Genomic DNA, 17,559 nt, shown 5'->3' with positions numbered 1-17,559 from the left:
CTCGTGATGTTGGGAAGTGTTTGGGTGGCTCAGTCTGTTAAGTGTCTGCCCTCGGCTCAGTTCATGATCTCAGGGTCCTGGGATGGGCCCTGCACTCAGTAGGGAGTATGCTTCCCCCTTGCTCTCTGCCCCTCCCCCTGCTTGTGTTCTCTCTGTCTCTCTCAAATAAATAAAGAAAATCTTAAAAAAAAAAAAAAAAAAAAAAAGCAAACCCTGGAATATGGCTAGTTGAAGAGATTTTTTTTTTTTTCCCTGCAATGCTCTAGCCATAGCATGGACTTAGGGAAAATTCTGGCTGACATGCAATCAGGATCTGGACTAATGTACCTGGTTGTGTAAAATGTGAATGTGTTTGAGTTGAAAACACAGACAAGGTAAGCTGCCCTGGTTAGTTGGTATGAATCAATGAGATTCACTTAAAATGACATGATTCCTGTATTGATTGGTTGACTTGAGCTAATTCTAGTGATGATAATGAGCACTGTAGCAGAACAGACCAAGATTAGGACTGAGTGGCAACCACCATTTTTAAACTTTGTAGGAAGTGATGAAGAGGTCTTTGCGTGGACATTTACAGCTCTGCAGGTATTTATTACAAAATGAGAGGGTGCCTGGGTGGCTCAGTGGGTTAGGCATAACCATTCTGGCTTAGGTCATAATCCCGGGATCCCAGGATGGAACCCTTTTTTGGGCTCCCTGCTCAGCGGGGAGTCTGTTTCTCCCTCTGACCCTCCTCCCTCTTGTGCTCTCTCTCTCTCTCTCTGCCACTGTCTCTCTCAAATAAATAAATAAAATCTTTATAAAAAATGAGAAAGACTGAAATTCCTGAGGTAGTCATTCCACTCAAAAGGATAGGTTAGAGTAAGCAAAAAGCAAGCAGGAGGGAAATCTATAGACAAAAGCGGAAATCAATGTGTAGAAGGTTAATTAACAAAACCATCATCTGTTTCTTTGAAAATACAAATCAGGAGCGCCTGAGTGGCTCAGTGGGTGAAGCCTCTGCCTTCGGCTCAGGTCATGATTTCAGGGTCCTGGGATCAAGCCCCGCATTGGGCTCTCTGCTCAGCAGGGAGCCTGCTTCACCCTCTCTCTCTCTGCCTGCCTCTCTGCCTACTTGTGATCTCTGTCTGTCAAATAAATAAATAAAACCTTTAAAAAAAAAAGAAAATATAAATTAGATGCTCCTCTGGCAAAACTGTTCAAGGAATAAAGGGAGAAGAAAGGTACATTTTAAAAATTAAAAGGGGATACAGTGCTACATATACAGTATACTTTAAAAAACAACTTGATGCCAGTAAACTTGAAAACCTAGATAAAATAGACAGTTTTCAAGAAAAATGTTAAATTGCCAATGTTGACTGAAGCAGAAGTAGGAAATGGAAACAGGAATCACCAGAAGCTCTTTGGAGGAGGGGTGAGTTTGCTTGCCACGACTGCAGGCACAGTCAGACCTCTGTACAGAGAAATCTGAGATACTCTGGATGGGACTCGCTGAGGACGCTCTGTGGGGAAGCTTGTTCCAGAATGGAAGGGGTTTGTCCTGTTTGGAAAAAAAAAAAATGAGATGTCTGTGACAGTGCCAGAGACCCTATCCAGGCACACTGTGTGTCTTTGATCACTGGGACTTCCTGGGAGTCCATGATTCCATCCCTGCTGTGTGGATGTGAGGGAAGGGGTCTATACAGTGGATGGGGTTGTTGAAAGCCACGACTTGCCAGATGACTGGACATATCGTGATTGGGGGTAGATTAAATTGGGGCACGAGGGAGCAAGAGAATGAGTTGAAAACACAGACAAGGTAAGCTGTCCTGGTTAGTTTATTAATTTGTTAATTTGAAAAGGTGGGGAGCTTGTGTGTGTTTGTGTGTGTGCACAGGCACGTGCATATGTGTATGTGTGTGTGTACAGATGTATGACTCAGTGGCCCTCTCTCCTATTCTAAGCGTTAATGTCTGACTTCAAGGGTGAAAATGTATTTATGACTATTAATGGTGTGATCACAACATGCTGTTCCCCAGCTGTTTCTGGCCTTTATGCACCCAGTACCATGCTATGAGCATTCATATCATTAAATATTCTTATAAGATACATTTTCAGTGGCTGCATAGTACACCATTATGTGGCCATACCATATTTACCATATTTTATTTTTTATTATTTTTTAAAGATTTTATTTATTTATTTGACAGACAGAGATCACACGTAGGCAGAGAAGCAGGCAGAGAGAGAGGGGGAAGCAGACTCCCTGCTGAGCAGAGAGCCCGATGTGGGACTCGATCCCAGGACCCTGAGATCACGACCTGAGCCGAAGGCAGCGGCTTAACCCACTGAGCCACCCAGGCACCCATATTTACCATATTTTAATCACTCATGCACAATTACAGAATGTTTTCAGTTGGTTCCAACTTTTTCCTATTTGACTAACAGAATGAAAATGATTGTGCTATGTTTCCCGCCCTTTTGATGTCTATTTCCTAAAATGTCCTGAAAGTAGAAGTAGAAAGTAGGAAGTTATGAGCATATTTAAGTTTCTTGCTACATAAAGCCAAACCACCTTACAAAAAAGATGGATTCCTACTCCCATAAGCAACATATAGAAGTGTGTGTTTCACAGTGTTCTAGCCACCTCTGACTCTCTTTAAAAACTCTGCACGTGGGGCACCTGGATGGCTCAGTCGTTAAGCGTCTGCCTTCAGCTCAGGTCAAGATCATGGGGTCCGGGGATCAAGCCCTGCATCAGGCTCCCTGCTCTGAGGGGAGCCACTACTCTCTCTCTCACTCCCCCTGCTTGTGTTCCCTCTCTTGCTGTGTCTCTCTTTGTCAAGGAAAGAAATAAAATTAAAAATTCCTTTCAAAGGCAAAAAAGTAATCTTATTATTTTCATTTGCATTTCTTTAGTGCCCACTGTGGTGGGATTTTCCCATATGTTTATTGATGATCTGAATATCTTTTTTATGAACTGTTCAGATCTGTGCCAGTTTTATGGGGTGTTTGTGTTTTTCTTACCAATTTGTAAAAGCTCTTTCTATGTTATTATCCACATGCCTGTAAGTATATTGCAATGAAACACACTGTTTTGTTAACTGCCTTTTAATTTTGTTTTATTATTGATGCAGCATTCTGGTTCTTGTGTGGGTGCGTAGGGCAGTATCTTTGAGGACATCCCTTGGCACAGACCCTGGTCTCCTGTGGGGGGCATAGGCATCCATGTTGAATTTTTCTGGCCAACCCAGCTGATTATTATTATTATTATTTTTTGCAAGGAGTCTCATAGCAAATGTATATCAGCAAGTGACTGGGTAAGGACAACCCAAAGGGGTTGGCTGTTAGCTTGTGGAACGGGTCCCTAGAACCTCACGGAGATTACTTTGTTGGGTCCTGGAATTCCTACAGCAGCAAACAGTCAAAGCCTGTAAGTGTGTTTGATCCCAGGAACATAACCCTGAAGAAAGGTAAAACTTGGGGAAAAGCAATCTACATTTTTAAAAATTCTATGAGGAGTAAGCAGAGTTTTAGGGAAGGTCTCTCCAAGCAAGAGGGAGCAGAGCAGAAGCCACCCAGGGAGATTTTAACCTCTCTCTGGACTGCCTACATTTTGCATCTGGGGGAACATTTTGCCTACACGCCCCTGTCTAATTTTGCTCATCCTCAGGTGGACAGAATCGCTCTTCCTTGACATCACCCAACACAGGTTATAGTTTTCCAAAATGGACTTTATTAGGAACAAGGTGAAAAGGAAATTCAAAAGGTATAAAGATACAAAAGCACAATCCAAATGGCCACAAACTGGTACCGTAAGATAATTGCAGTGTGCCCAATTTGTGGATGGGGAGAGAGGGGTTCACTTTCTCATTCTTGAGTTTCTCTCCCTAAGATTCTCCACTTCTTGGTTTTTGAGTTTTTACTACTTCCACTCCCTCCCTCCTTCCCCCCGCCCTTTACTGTCTAGGGTTCTAGTCACTTACAAAGCCTGGAAGAGGATCATGACTAATTCAAGGCTGACAGTTCCTCTGGAGAAATAAAATTTTTAAATTAAAACTAGTATCTGTTGAAAGCTATTGCCAGTCTCATACCAAACATGTTTTATATAGTATCTCATTTGATCATCACAACTTCCCTCTGAGGAAGAGATGTAAACCTTAGAATAAGTTAAATGACTTGCAAAATGTCACATATCTATTAATGTTCAAATCAAGTCTCTCATCCTACTCTGTCTGGCACTGAGGTCCCGCCTTTTGATCAGCATACTCTACCTTCACAATTTCCTCTGTCGCCAACCACATCACTAGAGATACTGCCATTGTCTGAGCACCCAGTTCCCTCCCAGCTGGGCCAGGGTGATGGTGTGATTTGATGGAGTTCAGTCTCCCAGATCTCATGGAAGAAGAGTCTTTGGTGGGGCTGTGGGTGTGAGTCCTGCTTTGTTTGTCTCCCAGGGTCTTCCACTTTAAAGCTTCACTCTGAGACCCCGCTCCGTCCCATCAGTTTGAGGAAAGCCTTTTTCACATCCTTGTTCCTCAGACTGTAGATGACAGGGTTGAGGAAGGCTGTGGCAATGTTATAAAAAAGGGCCATTTTCTTGCCATTGTTTGACAAGGAGTCAGAGCCAGGACTCATGTACATGATGATACACGGAACTGCAAACATGGTGACCACAGTGATGTGGGAAGCACAGGTGGAGAAGGCCTTGATCCGTCCCTGGGATGAGCGGATCTTCATGATGGTGGCAAAGATGTTGGCATAGACAATGACAATCAGGGTGAGGGGGACCACGATGACATTGAAGCCCGTGATGAAGTCCACCAAGTCATTGAGGGATGTGTCTGCACAGGCCAGCTTCAGGACGGCAGGGACCTCGCAAAAGTAGTGGTCAATTTCATTAGGGCCACAGTAGGGCAGGCGCACAGCAAAGAAGGTGTAGCACAGGCCACCCACCATGCCATAGGCTACACAGATGCCCACCAAGAGGAGGCACATCCGGGGGCTCATGACGACCTTGTACCGAAGAGGATGGCAGATGGCCACATACCTGTCCATGGACATGATGGAGAAGAGCCAGGACTCGGTGACCCCAAAGAGGAGGAAGATGTACATCTGGGCCACACACCTAGCAAAAGAGATGGCCCTCTTCTTGCTGAGGATATGCACAAGCATCTGGGGCACAGTGGTAGTTGTGTAGCACATGTCCAGCATGGAGAGGACACTGATGAAAAAGTACATGGGTGTGTGGAGGTGGGAGTCCTGGTGGATAAGGGTGATGAGGAGGCTGTTGCTCACAAGGATGAGCAGGTAAAAGATGAGAAAGAAGGTGAAGAGCAGAGGGTTTGTCCTGGGGTTGGGGGCAAAGCCCAATAGAATGAATTCTGTCACAGTGGACTGGTTGAGTTCCTGCATTGCGATCTGCCTGTTTAAAGAGTTTTGAGGGTATGTAATTGATTGGGTGTCTATGCACAAGGGTATGTAAGGAATTTTCACACTTGTTTTATGTATGCTTCTTAAGAGGAAGTTTGGATTGGCAGATGGAAGCACCATGAGATATGTCCCCATAGTTGCTTGGGTGATATTGGGGTTGGGTTCAGGATTTAGTTGAGGGTCATGGTGATGAAAAGGGTGAATGCCAAATCAGGGAGGTGCTGTATGCTATGCTTTGCTCTGGCCTCTAGGTATATTTTTCCTTTTTCTGACCCATCCTTGCTATTCTATTATTCCCACCATTTTCTATTTTCTCTTGGAAGTATAGAGGTTGCAAATTCTTGGTTTCAGATTAGGATTAGGGAAAGACAACTCATTATTTGGGTTAAGGTTTACCTTTTTTAAAAAATCACAGTTAGGATTAGGACTAAGGTTAGAATGCAGGGTTAAAGTCAATGCTAGGCAGAATAAAAATTAGAGTTAATATTTAAGATTTAGCTTTTTCCTGTGAATGAGCTTTTTCTTTAGTGTTCATTAATTAGGTCATTCATCCAACAAATTCTTACCAAATGCTTACTCGTTGTCTTCCAAAATGTGAGGGATATTTTATAATCAAAGAAAATCATGGGTATAGTCCCATAAACAATTTTTCGAGTTAGCAAAAAAAACCAAAAAACCAAAAACAAAAAACGAATAACCCCAGCTCGTCAACTCCAGCACATCATGCAAAGAGGATATAATTTTAATGATGTGTATATTGTACAATTAATCTTCATTTATCATACCTTTTTAATGAGAAACTCTTCAAAGACTCCCTCCTTCACACTGTCCATATGATGCCAATCAGTTGGTTTTGCTTTGTTGGAGGCCAGGAACATACTGAGGTTTAAAAATTTTCCCTATGGCTGGTCCACCTTTCATACTCATTGCCTTTCTGGTCTTATGATTCAGAAAAATTTATATTTTGTTCTGAGCATATTAAAAATTCTAGTGACTAGAGGAAACTATGCAGAAGTAAATCCACAAAACCCAGAGTTTTGTGAAAGGGAAATTCATGGAGAAGAGTTACAATTTGTCAGGAAGCATTTCCTAAACTCATGCACTCTGTCCAGGTGGTTACGCCAGCCTACCTCCTTAACCATTGCTGGCTTGTACACCCTTTGTTCCCATGGCTTTATAGATTGCTCTCAACTTTCTGGTTTGTTAACTCTCACAGAGACATTTAATATGGCATCTCCAAAATCTTTTGATATTGTAAAGAGTATCTCTTCCAAATGAAGAGCCAGTAGCATGCTTAAAACTATAGCATAGAGGTCACTTGGCTGTCCACAGGCCAAATATAACCCATAGATATATTTTGTATAGTTTTTAAAAATTAAATTTATTGCCAGTGTTTTAAAAAGTGGAGCTTACACATAAAAAAACTAGATTTTCAGCATCACAAACCACAGTTGGCAAAAATGGGCCCTATTCCTTCAGCCAGCAGGAGGTGAATGGATGATTCTTCTTTGGATGGAGTGTGAACCCCCCAATTCATGATATTCCTTGTGGTCCCTTATTTTTCATAGACTACTTTTACTCTGTTAAACTGCCTATGCCTGCCCCCTACCCCATGCATTTAAATTTATGATCCCTGGTCTAATGGTGTGCGCTCAAAGTGAGAGCTACTCTTACTGCTGGCATATCATAGTATTCAGAAAGCTGTAGCCAAAGAAATAGTTGAAGGCAAGGGAAAAAAATTTTAAAGATCAGAAAATTATAATGATTTGCAAATGTCATATTTATCGTATCTGGAAATCCAAGAGAATCAACTGATACAGTTCTAGAACTAACGGAAGAGTTTGTTTAAATTGGCCTAATATAAAAATACTGGAGGCCCAGGAGTGCGCGTGACACCCACATCCGGGTCCTGACGCCTGCCCTGCTGCCCAGCCCATCTCCCCGAACCCGGCTTCTTGAGATGTCCCTGATTCTGCTTAGCGCCACGCAACCAAATTAGATTTGAAAAAAAAAAAAAAAAAGGGAAGGGGGAGATTCAAAGAACAAAGATCTTACACATAGTAAGATCCCATGTGTACAGAAATGTATATGCATACAAATTTTCAAAAACGTATTTTACATCACATTTTAGATGCATGGAAAATGCCTGCAAGTATTCACAGACTTGTCAGCATTTATTATCATTGAGGACTGAGATTTGTGACAGTGGTGAGGGAGCCTCTAGGGATGGAAAGAGGCACCTTTCCTTTTTCTTTTTACATTTCAGGCCTCTTTGCTTTTTATCTACCATGAGTATGTATATTTATGAATCATTAAAAAACTACGAAGTACCCAAAAGGTAGAAATGTTCTGTCCTAGATAAAAAGTTAGAAATGGTTCAGGAAAAAAGATTTATAAAAGCAGCAAATAAACAAAATTACAAAAACACCTAGGGATGAACCTCATAAGAAACGTTCATGACCTATGAAAGCCAAACAAATGAAAACAAAACAAACAGAAGATTCTGCAGAACTTTCTCAGAAGACATAAAGGAAACTTCACTTAAGTTCAGGGATACACCTTGTCCATGTTTCTGGAAAGAAAGACTAAAATTGGCAAAACAAAACAACAAACAAACCACACCAAAAACCCCACAAAAATCTAAACAAACCCAAAACATCTTCAAACTTATATTTTTAATGCAATCTAATTAAAACTCAATAAAATGATTTCGTAATAACATGATAATGTGATTCAAACACTCATAAAAAAATAAGTGCATAGGAATAGTCAAGGAAATACTTATGGGAAAGAAAAGAACAATGAAATGGAAGCAGAGTTGTCAGATTTAGCAAATAAAAATGAAACTGAAATTCAAATTTAACTGGGCATCCTGTGTTTTATCCTGGAAAACACTCTTCCAAAGGAGCAAACTTAATACTATAATATTATAATGTACTGTAATACCGTAAAAATGTAGTGTGAGCTCATTGATAGACACACAGATTGATGGGACAGAACAGAAAGCTTGGAAAGGGACCCTAGCCCATGATGAAGAGCCTATTATAAGTCAGAAGGCAGGAAGCTATTTAACAAACACTGCCAATTAGTTAATGATCTGGATAGAAAAAGTTCTTTTATGCCACCTACCGAGATAGATTCTAACTATGCTAAACAGGTAAATGCAAAAAGTAAAAATGATAAAGCAACCTACAGGAAAATATATGGGTGAATGTTTATTTTATGATGAGACAAGAAAGACCTTTGAAGGATAATCTGAATGTTGGGAGTCTTTCAGCCTCATGGTGATGAACCTTAATATCGACACAAGGCAACATACCTCCTAAGCCCATCTGCTGGGAGAAGTCTGATTTTTTTTTTCCTCTTCTTAGATTTGTAGTAGTTTTAGGGGTTCCTTGTGTATCCCTGGTTACTTCTCAAATTTTCTGCTCTCACTGAACTCTTGGGTGCATACTGACCTCCTTCATGGCTCATCCCCATTCTCTTTCTCCTTTACGCCCCAAACTTCCCCACACAACACTGTTGTAAGCCTCGTCCTGAAGGTGTGTTAAGAGAAAGATGTCTCTTTGGGGTAAATACCCAGTAGTGCTATTGCTGGGTCATAGGGTAGCTTTATTTTTAACTTTCTGAGGAACCGCCATATTGTTTTCCAAAATGGCTGCACCACCTTGCATTCTCACCAACAGCGTAAGAGGGTTTCCCTTTCTGCACATCCTCATCAACATTTGTTGTTTCTTGTCTTGTTAATTTTGGCCATTCTAACTGGTGTAAGGTGGTATCTCACTGTGGTTTTGATTGGAATTTCCCTGTTGGCGAATGATGTATATTTTTTCATGTATGATGATTAACATAATAATATCATATCATATCATATAAATAAGGAAGAGAAAGATGTTTCTAAGGACACCTGGGTGGCTCAGTCAGTTTAGCATCTGCCTTCAGCTAGGGTCATGATCCGGGAGTCCTGGGATCAAGCACCGCCGGGGCTCTCTGCTCAGTGGGGAGCCTGCTCCTTGTCCCTCCCCCTGCTTGTGCTCTCTCACTCCCTCTAAAATAAATAAATAAATAATCTTTAAAAAAAGAAAAAAGAGTCGAAGATTCTTATAATGAAGCACAATTTGAATTGAATATTTAATTCCAAAAAGTCTCTAAGCCATCCCTGCAGCAGTTTTTTTCTCTCTAGTCCCAAGATGACTGTTCTGTCATACTGGGGTCTGGTCTCCCTCCTGGAGCCTCGTCCCCTCTACCCTTGTCTCCCTGTTCTAGGACTCCTTCCTCCTGTCGCCTGAGCAGCCAGCCACAGACTCCACCCTCCTATCTCCTCGCCTCGTGCATCACAACCACCTGGAAGGCTTGCCACACGCTGCTGTGCTTCACACCCAGGAACTCCGGATTTGGGAGGTCTGGAGTAGAGCCTGAGAATCTGCATCTGTAAGAGGTTCTCAGGTAATGCACATGCTGCCTGCTAGTGGGACCACACTTTGAGAACCACTGATCTACTTTCGTGTGCCAAGAAAGTTGGCTATCTTTCTTTCAATTTCTCTGTGTCCATATTTTCCCTCGCCTAAATGCCAATTTTTTTTGCCTTTCATATAAACATAAAAACGAAACAGTAAAGGGAAAGTTGAAAATTTGGGCAAAATAATTTTCTCTAAGTTAAAAAAAAACTAATGATGGTTGTGATATATGCTACCGTGTAACCCGGGCAGATTACCCCACGTCTCTGAACCTTAGCAACCTTGTCTGTACCGTGGGAACTCTGCGGGGTGGCTGAAGGTCGGATGAAGATAGTCCTGGGTTCATGCCAGTGAATAAAGTAAGTGGCAGATAAACATCAAAAACACATGAGGGGCTGGTGTCTTGAGACTTGGTGTCTCTGCCTATGTCAGCACGGGCAGAGGGACATAAAACACAGACATATCTCTGCCTCCTAAACCACCAGAGAAGGCTCCAGCTGCTGAGAGGAGAGGAGGAAGCCCACTGGCCCTGGGGAGGCTGCTGAGCTCTGGCCACTCACTCCCCCCAAGTACCTAAGGGCTCCCTCCTAAGAGGCCAACCCCCAGCCACAGCTCTTCAGCAGATGGACCCAAGATCAGAATGAGTCTGCCCACTCCTTGCAGCCTACATCCTGCCCTGTTCCCCCATCCCCTGCCTGCCAACCAGCTAGGGCCAGGAGGCCATTGTTCATCATTAATAATATAAGAGACCAGAATTCTTAACATGCACACAGGCCTTCATATTAGGGCCCAGCCAACTTCCCTGGTCATTGCTCTCCTGTGTCCTATAAGAGTCCAATTCTCCTGTTCCCTGGAGTGCTAGTTGGCCACATAGCTCTGGGGAGTCACCCACCTGCCTGGCCCTTGTGATCTCATCTGTAAAAGATGGTGGCAGGCAATTTGTAACATCTCCAGGACAGATACACAATGCTTTTCTACTTATTCCTAGATTTGGAGGCAACTGGAGGCAACTTGGAGGGAACATGGGTTGGGGCTGGCGAGTTAGAGTGGGTACCAGCGTCCTACAGGTAAGAGCCTAGGCTGCACTGTGCTTAATGTCCTCACGGAGGACGCTCAAGGCTGAGCCAGGAGGGGAGGCATGTGTGACTGCAGGGACACCGTCCTCTAGATGGGCCACTCTCGAGAACAGAATTAAAAATGAATGTTGGATAGTTGGGCTCTTGGGAAGCAGGACATGGGGTTATGCATTTTCAGCTTTTGTCGAAGTTGGACTTCTGCAGGTGTTCAGAACCCACTCCATCCTCGCTCTCCTCACCCAGACACACACAGCTCCCGGCGGCTCCCCTTACTAGTTACAGACTTTGAAGCTCAATTTGAAAACAACTAGTACAATCCACTGGTTTTACCAAAGCTCAGAGAGGGAAAGCAACTGGTCTAAGGTCACTCAGCAAGTCTCAAGAATGAAGAACACCCATGTAGCTTGATCCTTAGTCGGGGCTCTTGCCCTGCCCAGTGCTGCTCTCAGAAATGAGCCATGAGCTGGGAATGGGACTTTGGGACAGAGGGAACCTGTTGTTGCAAACTACATTCTCTCCCAGCTCCTGGGACATGGAGGTCCTTAGACAAGGGCCACAGTGATGAGAGGCTGCCTGGGTCTTACCTCCAGCTTGTGCTTGCCAACTGAGGACAGAGGAAACAGAGATGTGGGTGACAGGCTTCAGCCTCCCAGGACTCCTTGGCCTTTGAAGAATTTGTGTCTTTGTCCAGAATGCAGCCTGGGGACTGGTTTCTTCTCTCACTTTCCTTGGCTGGTTTGCTGTGTGTCTTGGGGTCAGTTGCTTGGCCTCTCTGAGCCTCTGGTTCTGACCCTCCCACAGCCAGGTTTGATGATGACCTGTTGCTGTTGAGAAGACAGAATGGGTGGTGTGATTGCAAGGCCCTGGTAGGGGTTGAGCCACTAGTCGCCGCGTTGTCCGGGGCTTGAGGCTAGGAGTGCCGGCCTTGCTCCCTTGTTAGGATGTAAGAGAAATCAGGGGGAAAGTTGCTCCTCTTTTCATGTGGGCCCTTATATTGATCTCCTCCTCTCCTATCCGCTTTCCTGCGGCACAGTTAGGAGATGAAAGACTCAAGAGTTTTGCATTTTCGATGTTAGGATTTACTGCCATAAATCAGAGCTGGCAATTGTTTCTTATCAGCAAAAATGGTGATTGATTACAGTAATATTTAATTCTGAAATATAAATTCTGAAGATAGGTTTGATTTCTCCTCCCTTTTTCTTTCTCCAGTCCTTTCCCCATCTCTCTCTCTCTCTCTCTCTCACACACACACACACACACACACACACCCTCCCCCAGGATTAACACTGACCTGCCAAGGCTAAGAATGACTCAGAGAAACTTGACCCAGAGAACCACAAAATCCAAGAAAATGATGGAAAAGAGAGAGAGGCCCTGGAAGGGGAAAAAAAAAAAAAAGTCCAAAACAAGCGACAAGGAGGCCGAGAGGCCCAGAGACCCAGAATGCGAGGGGCACGGGCCAGAGAGGGAAAAATGGAGGAAGAAGGTGAAAGAAGGTCCACTCTTCCCCTTGTGCTGCAAGAGGAGAAGGAACTCAAGGAAAGAGCCATGGAGCCGTGGAGCCCAGTGGGAGAGAGTCAGGGGGATGGAACGTGGCCAGACACGGAAGGGGAAGGAGGCGGGAGCTAGAGGAGGAGACAGGCCCGGGTCTGTCTCTCGTGCTGGGGAGGTTGGGGGGGATCCACAGGATGGCTGCCCAGGGCCACTGCACCCCCAAGAGCCGGCCGAGGCCAGGCAGGGAAGGAAAGGGACAGAGGCCATAGAACAGGGGCATGGAGAGAGGAGAGAGAAGGAGCTGGACGAGGAGAGCCAGCAGGTGGCAGACTGCAGACCAGACAGAGTGGACAGAGGGATGGAGGCTGAGGAGGCGGGAAGGGGGAAGAAGGGATGGGCCGCGGGCCAGGTTCTATGGGGAGACGCAGGGGAACGCAGCGAAGCGGGGAATCCGTGTGAATCACAGAGACAGAGGAGGCAGAGAAGAGGACAACCAGGGACGGTAGAGAGGGGCCTCGCCACAGGCTCATGCAGAGTCCAAGCGAGCAATCCCCGGCGGAGTCAAGAAGGTACGAGAGGCAGAGCGAGCGGCAGACCCAGTCTGAACAGCACAACCAGAGCTGCACAGGCAGGCGGAGGAGAGAGACGGAAACTTGGAGGCAGAGGAGCAGGCCAGCAAGTAGGAACAGAGCCACAGAGAGCCGGTGGGCAGGGAGGGAAAGCCAGAAAGAGAAAAGCAGGGACAGGGGGTCGGGCGCACACTCACATAGACATGAGGAGAGAGACAGGCAGCCGGTGAGCAGGACTATGGCCCACGCTGGGCTCCTCCTCGACCTCCCTGCGTGCTGGGGACATTGGTGTCCTGAGCTTATAACCCTGCAGGGAAGGGGGTTGTGGGCAGGGCTCTCTCAGACTCAGGAGGCCACTCCTGAGTGGCATGTGGGCCCAGGACCCTAGTCAGAACAGTCCCTGCAGCCATGAGGAGCCTCACTCCCCAAGGACCCCAGGCAGTGCCGGCCTGGACGCCAACGTCCAGTGGGGGTCTGTGGGGAAGGGGAGATGAAATTCAGCTGGGGGAGGCTTTGCAGTTGCTGGGGAGAAGTTGTGTGGGGCTCAGACAGGGCGCTGAGGACAGGTCTTTCCTCAGCTGTTCCTCCTTCCCCAGGAAAAAAAAAAAAAAGAGGTACCATGGGAGGTCTAGGTTGACAAAGGCCAAGAAATTGTCCTCTCCTCTGCCAAGTGGTGTCCCCAGGGCTGTTTCACCCATTAGATACATCAGGCAAAGTGCCTAGGGTCCTTGGGCTTTCATAACCTACAAACATGCTGGAGACCCTAAAGAAAAGGATACTGGTCGAAAAATAAGAATCTCACAGAATAAAAATTAGCAAATATTTAAGTGACCTTTAACATAACATTTTATCAGTTGGTCAGGGGAAACTCATTCAGCTTTTTCATGGGTATACAGTGACACATTAATTACGCTTAATGTGAGACATGGCTATACTTTCCTGTGTCTTATAAAGGGCCACGCCCATGGAGGTCTTAAACTGCCCAGTGGCTCTCAGGTCTCCGCCCTTTGAGGGTATGTTCTGTCATTTCAGATCGCTTGTGAGAAACCTTCCTCTTGGTGGAGAGAAAAGCAAGAGAGAAAGGGCCCAAACTGTAGCAACAAGGAATAAAGACAGGTAACAGGAAGAACTTACAACTTGCAACTTTGAGGTAGCAGCAAAGACCTTGGAACCCTCTCTTTTGGTGTTTCTGGCCAAAGGGTGGGGATTCTGCCTGGAGGGCAAAAGAAACGTCAGGCGCCATTCTTTCTGGGCTTGAGAAGACCCGTTGCTCACAGATGGCCCCAGGGGCTGCCATAGCATTTGGAACTTGGCCCAATACGTCCCCCAGGAGCCAGACTAGGGTTTGACTTCCTTACCCAGGTATGGTTTAGTTGGGAGCTCCATGAAAGAGAAGCCACTGCGAGCTGAGCCCCGGAACAGGGCATCTGGGACAGGAGGCCTCCTCAGGCTGGGCCACTTGGCTCATACTGGCCTGCATCATAGTTGTGGTTGTGGTAGGGTGTGGGAGGCCAGGGATGGGATTCCTGGAGCCTCACTGTACCCTGTACTTCTCAGGAAGTCCCCTCCCTCTCCTACTGATGCCACAGGAGGGCTGGGTGCTTCCCCCTCAGTGGCAGGACTGTAGGTATGTGATACACCACCTTCCTCATGTGGCTGGGTGGTTATGTGGACACCAAATCCCAGTGTGGGTTTTTTCCCCTATCACCCAGCAGATCTCCCATACCAGTTGGTGTGTCCTACAATTCACATGAATTCTGACATAATCTGCCTGGATCCCACAAATAAAGGGCTCAGCCCTGCAAGACTCTCCCCCACTCTCCTACTTCAGATGCCAAATGGAAGTCCAGGCTGTCATCAGTGGATGTTACCACCCCTTGGGTTCAGTTAATTAGCTAAGTGGCTTTTAGAACTCAGAGAAATATTTATTTACTAGATGACTAGTTCATTGTAAAAGTATATACCTCAGGAGTAGCCAGATGGCAGAGACCCACAGGATGAAGTATGTGGGAGGGAGCATGGGGTGTCCCAGCATTTCCGGTGGTCACCAATTCAGGGGCTCTCCGAACTTATCCTTTTGGGGTTTACAGGAGGCCTCATTACACGGGTATGATTGATTAAATCACTGGCCATTAGTGACTCAACTCCATCTCCAGTCTCTCTCATCTTCCCAGAAGTTAAGAGTGGGACTGAAACTTCTTTAATCCTATGGTTGGCTCCACTGGCTGCCCAAAAGTCACCTCACTGACAAAACAAAAGGCAACAAAAGAGCCTTTATGGTTCTCACCACTTAGGAAATTCTAAGGTTCTTAGGACCTCTGTGCCAGGAACCAGAAGACTAAATACATATCCTTTCTTATAAATCACAATATCACCCAGGCTCCGTAGGCAATAAGCGTTCACACAGCTGCTAAAGTCGTCTTTCTGCCCTTCATCTCTGACTTGGTTCCCCCCCTGCTCAAGAACCTTCATTGGTTCTCATCTGTGGGAAAAGTCATGCAAGATGACCAACTGCTCTTTCCTGTCTGATCTCCATTCATGTGCCTCCATGTAGGCAGCTCTCTAAAAGAGCCCCCAGTGATCCCTACCTCCTGGTAATCACCCCTCTGTGTAATCGCCAGCACTGGAGGGTGGGTGGGACTTGGCATTTTCCTTTGAATGAGTAAAACAGGGCAAAATCAATGAGATATTACTTCTGAGATTTGGTAATAAAAGACTTGACTTCCGTGTTGTTTTAACTCTCTCTGTCTCTCCAACTCTTCTCAATTTCTTGCTCTGATGAAGTAAGTTGGCTTGTCGTGAGCTGCCCTAAGGAGAAGTCCCTGTGGCAAGGAACAGAGTGTGGTCAAGCTGGCCAACAGACAACAAGGAACCGAGGCCATCAGAGCAACAGCCAGGGAGGAACTGATGCCTGCCAACAATCATGGGACTCTGTGATGGTAGCTGCTGGCCCCAAATTCAGCAGAGCAAGAGTACTCCCACAGAGCTGAATAAATCAATGAGGTTATTTGCATCATTGTTGCTATTGTTTTTAATGTTCTGGAGTTTTTGGACGTATGAGAAAACTCTCATTCCCCTCAAGCTGTCTCTGACACTTGATTTAGTAGATCAAAGTTTTTTGAACTGCAGTGAAACATTTTTAACTGATACCTGATTTTTACTGACTTACCAGAATTCAGACACTTCAATTAGCCTCTTCACTTATTAGCCTACATTCAATAATCACGTTTTGTATTTAACCAGGATAGACTTGGTCAAATTGATTGTTTAAAAAAGATTATATTTAAGAGGTATTTCCTTTTAATCAGGCATGCTGAGATACTATTAAGTGGCAAGGGTTGAGTTGACTTTGCTTGTGAATCCAATCTCCATGCAGCTCTCCCTGAAAAACTGACCTGGCTTATAATGTCCCAACCTTAGAGATGATAAGGAATATCACCTACTGGCCAGAAGGAAACTTAAGTAAATTTTGGAACCTTGATTGGAGAGGAATTCACCCAAATTTATAGGTTCTATGGGTGAAATAGAAAGGACAGATTTTCTTGGGATTGGTTTTCCAACTACAGCATAACAAATAATAGAGCACTGAAAAAGTCCAAGTTCAGATTCCATATGGAAACTTCCAGGTAAAAGTTAATTCTGTGGCTTTAGAAATGGCTCAATACTGTGTGTCTCTAGATTTGCAAGACAAACTAGAGACGGTTCATATGGCTAACTTTCCTATGGACCTAACGTTCCTCACTGATACAGTGAGGCCAGAAATAATGAGACCAGTTTTTTTTTTTTTTTAAATCAAGAATAATTTTTGAAGGTTATTTAAGATCACAAGGGTGAGTGTTGTAAAAAAAAAAAAAATCATCTAAGACTCACAGAAGGCAACAGGGATTTCATGGTGCCCTCTTGGTATAGTGCTTGAGGTTGTCTAGCAGACCCTCTGAGGATTATCTGGCTTTATAAGGGTGTACTATTTTAATTGAGTTTCTAAGGCCTTGGATATTTTATAACTCTGCAGGTGTAACTGTTAAGGTCTAGAAAACTGGAAGCAAAAGATTTCTGTCTATAATAATGCAACTAATTCTTATTCATAGGAACACAAACAAAATTTGTCCAGTAGAGAATATAAATTTCTGTACACCAATTCTCCTTTGAACCAATCTTAATGAGCTTAGTGAAATCTTTGACACATATTCATTTAAGAAAAACCATAAAGGTAGAGAAACATAAGTTTGTTAAAAATTCTATTTATTAAAAACCATTGTTCTATTCATCAAAAGAAAAGAAGACTCTTCAGCAGTGGAAACAAAACAACATGATTAATGTCAAAACCTATTATTGAGTGAATGACTCAAGTTACAGAAGAATGTATATTGTATAATTCAATTTAAAAATAATCACACAACCATAAAAAAGGATGAGATCTTGCCATTTGTGACAACATGGAAGGAACACCTAGAGGCATTATGCTAAGTGAGATAAGTCAGACTGAGAAAGACAAATACCCTCTGATTTCACGGGTATGTGGAATCTAAAAAACAAAAGAACAAACAAATA

General features: G+C 44.4%; 1 protein-coding gene across 1 annotated transcript; it reads right to left on the bottom strand.

The window, feature by feature from the left end:
* Positions 1-4,235: 4,235 nt before the first annotated feature.
* LOC131810149 (olfactory receptor 2G3-like) lies at positions 4,236-5,394 on the bottom strand. The gene has a single exon (XM_059137754.1). The coding sequence runs from the start codon at positions 5,392-5,394 to the stop codon at positions 4,456-4,458; it is 939 nt and encodes a 312-aa protein (XP_058993737.1). The 3' UTR covers positions 4,236-4,455.
* Between the last annotated feature and the right edge of the window lie 12,165 nt (positions 5,395-17,559).

Source organism: Mustela lutreola, chromosome 10, assembly GCF_030435805.1.
Source record: "Mustela lutreola isolate mMusLut2 chromosome 10, mMusLut2.pri, whole genome shotgun sequence".
Classification (NCBI taxonomy): domain Eukaryota; kingdom Metazoa; phylum Chordata; class Mammalia; order Carnivora; family Mustelidae; genus Mustela; species Mustela lutreola.
Note: the sequence above shows the minus strand (reverse complement) of the source record. Positions and strands in the feature narration are given on the sequence as shown.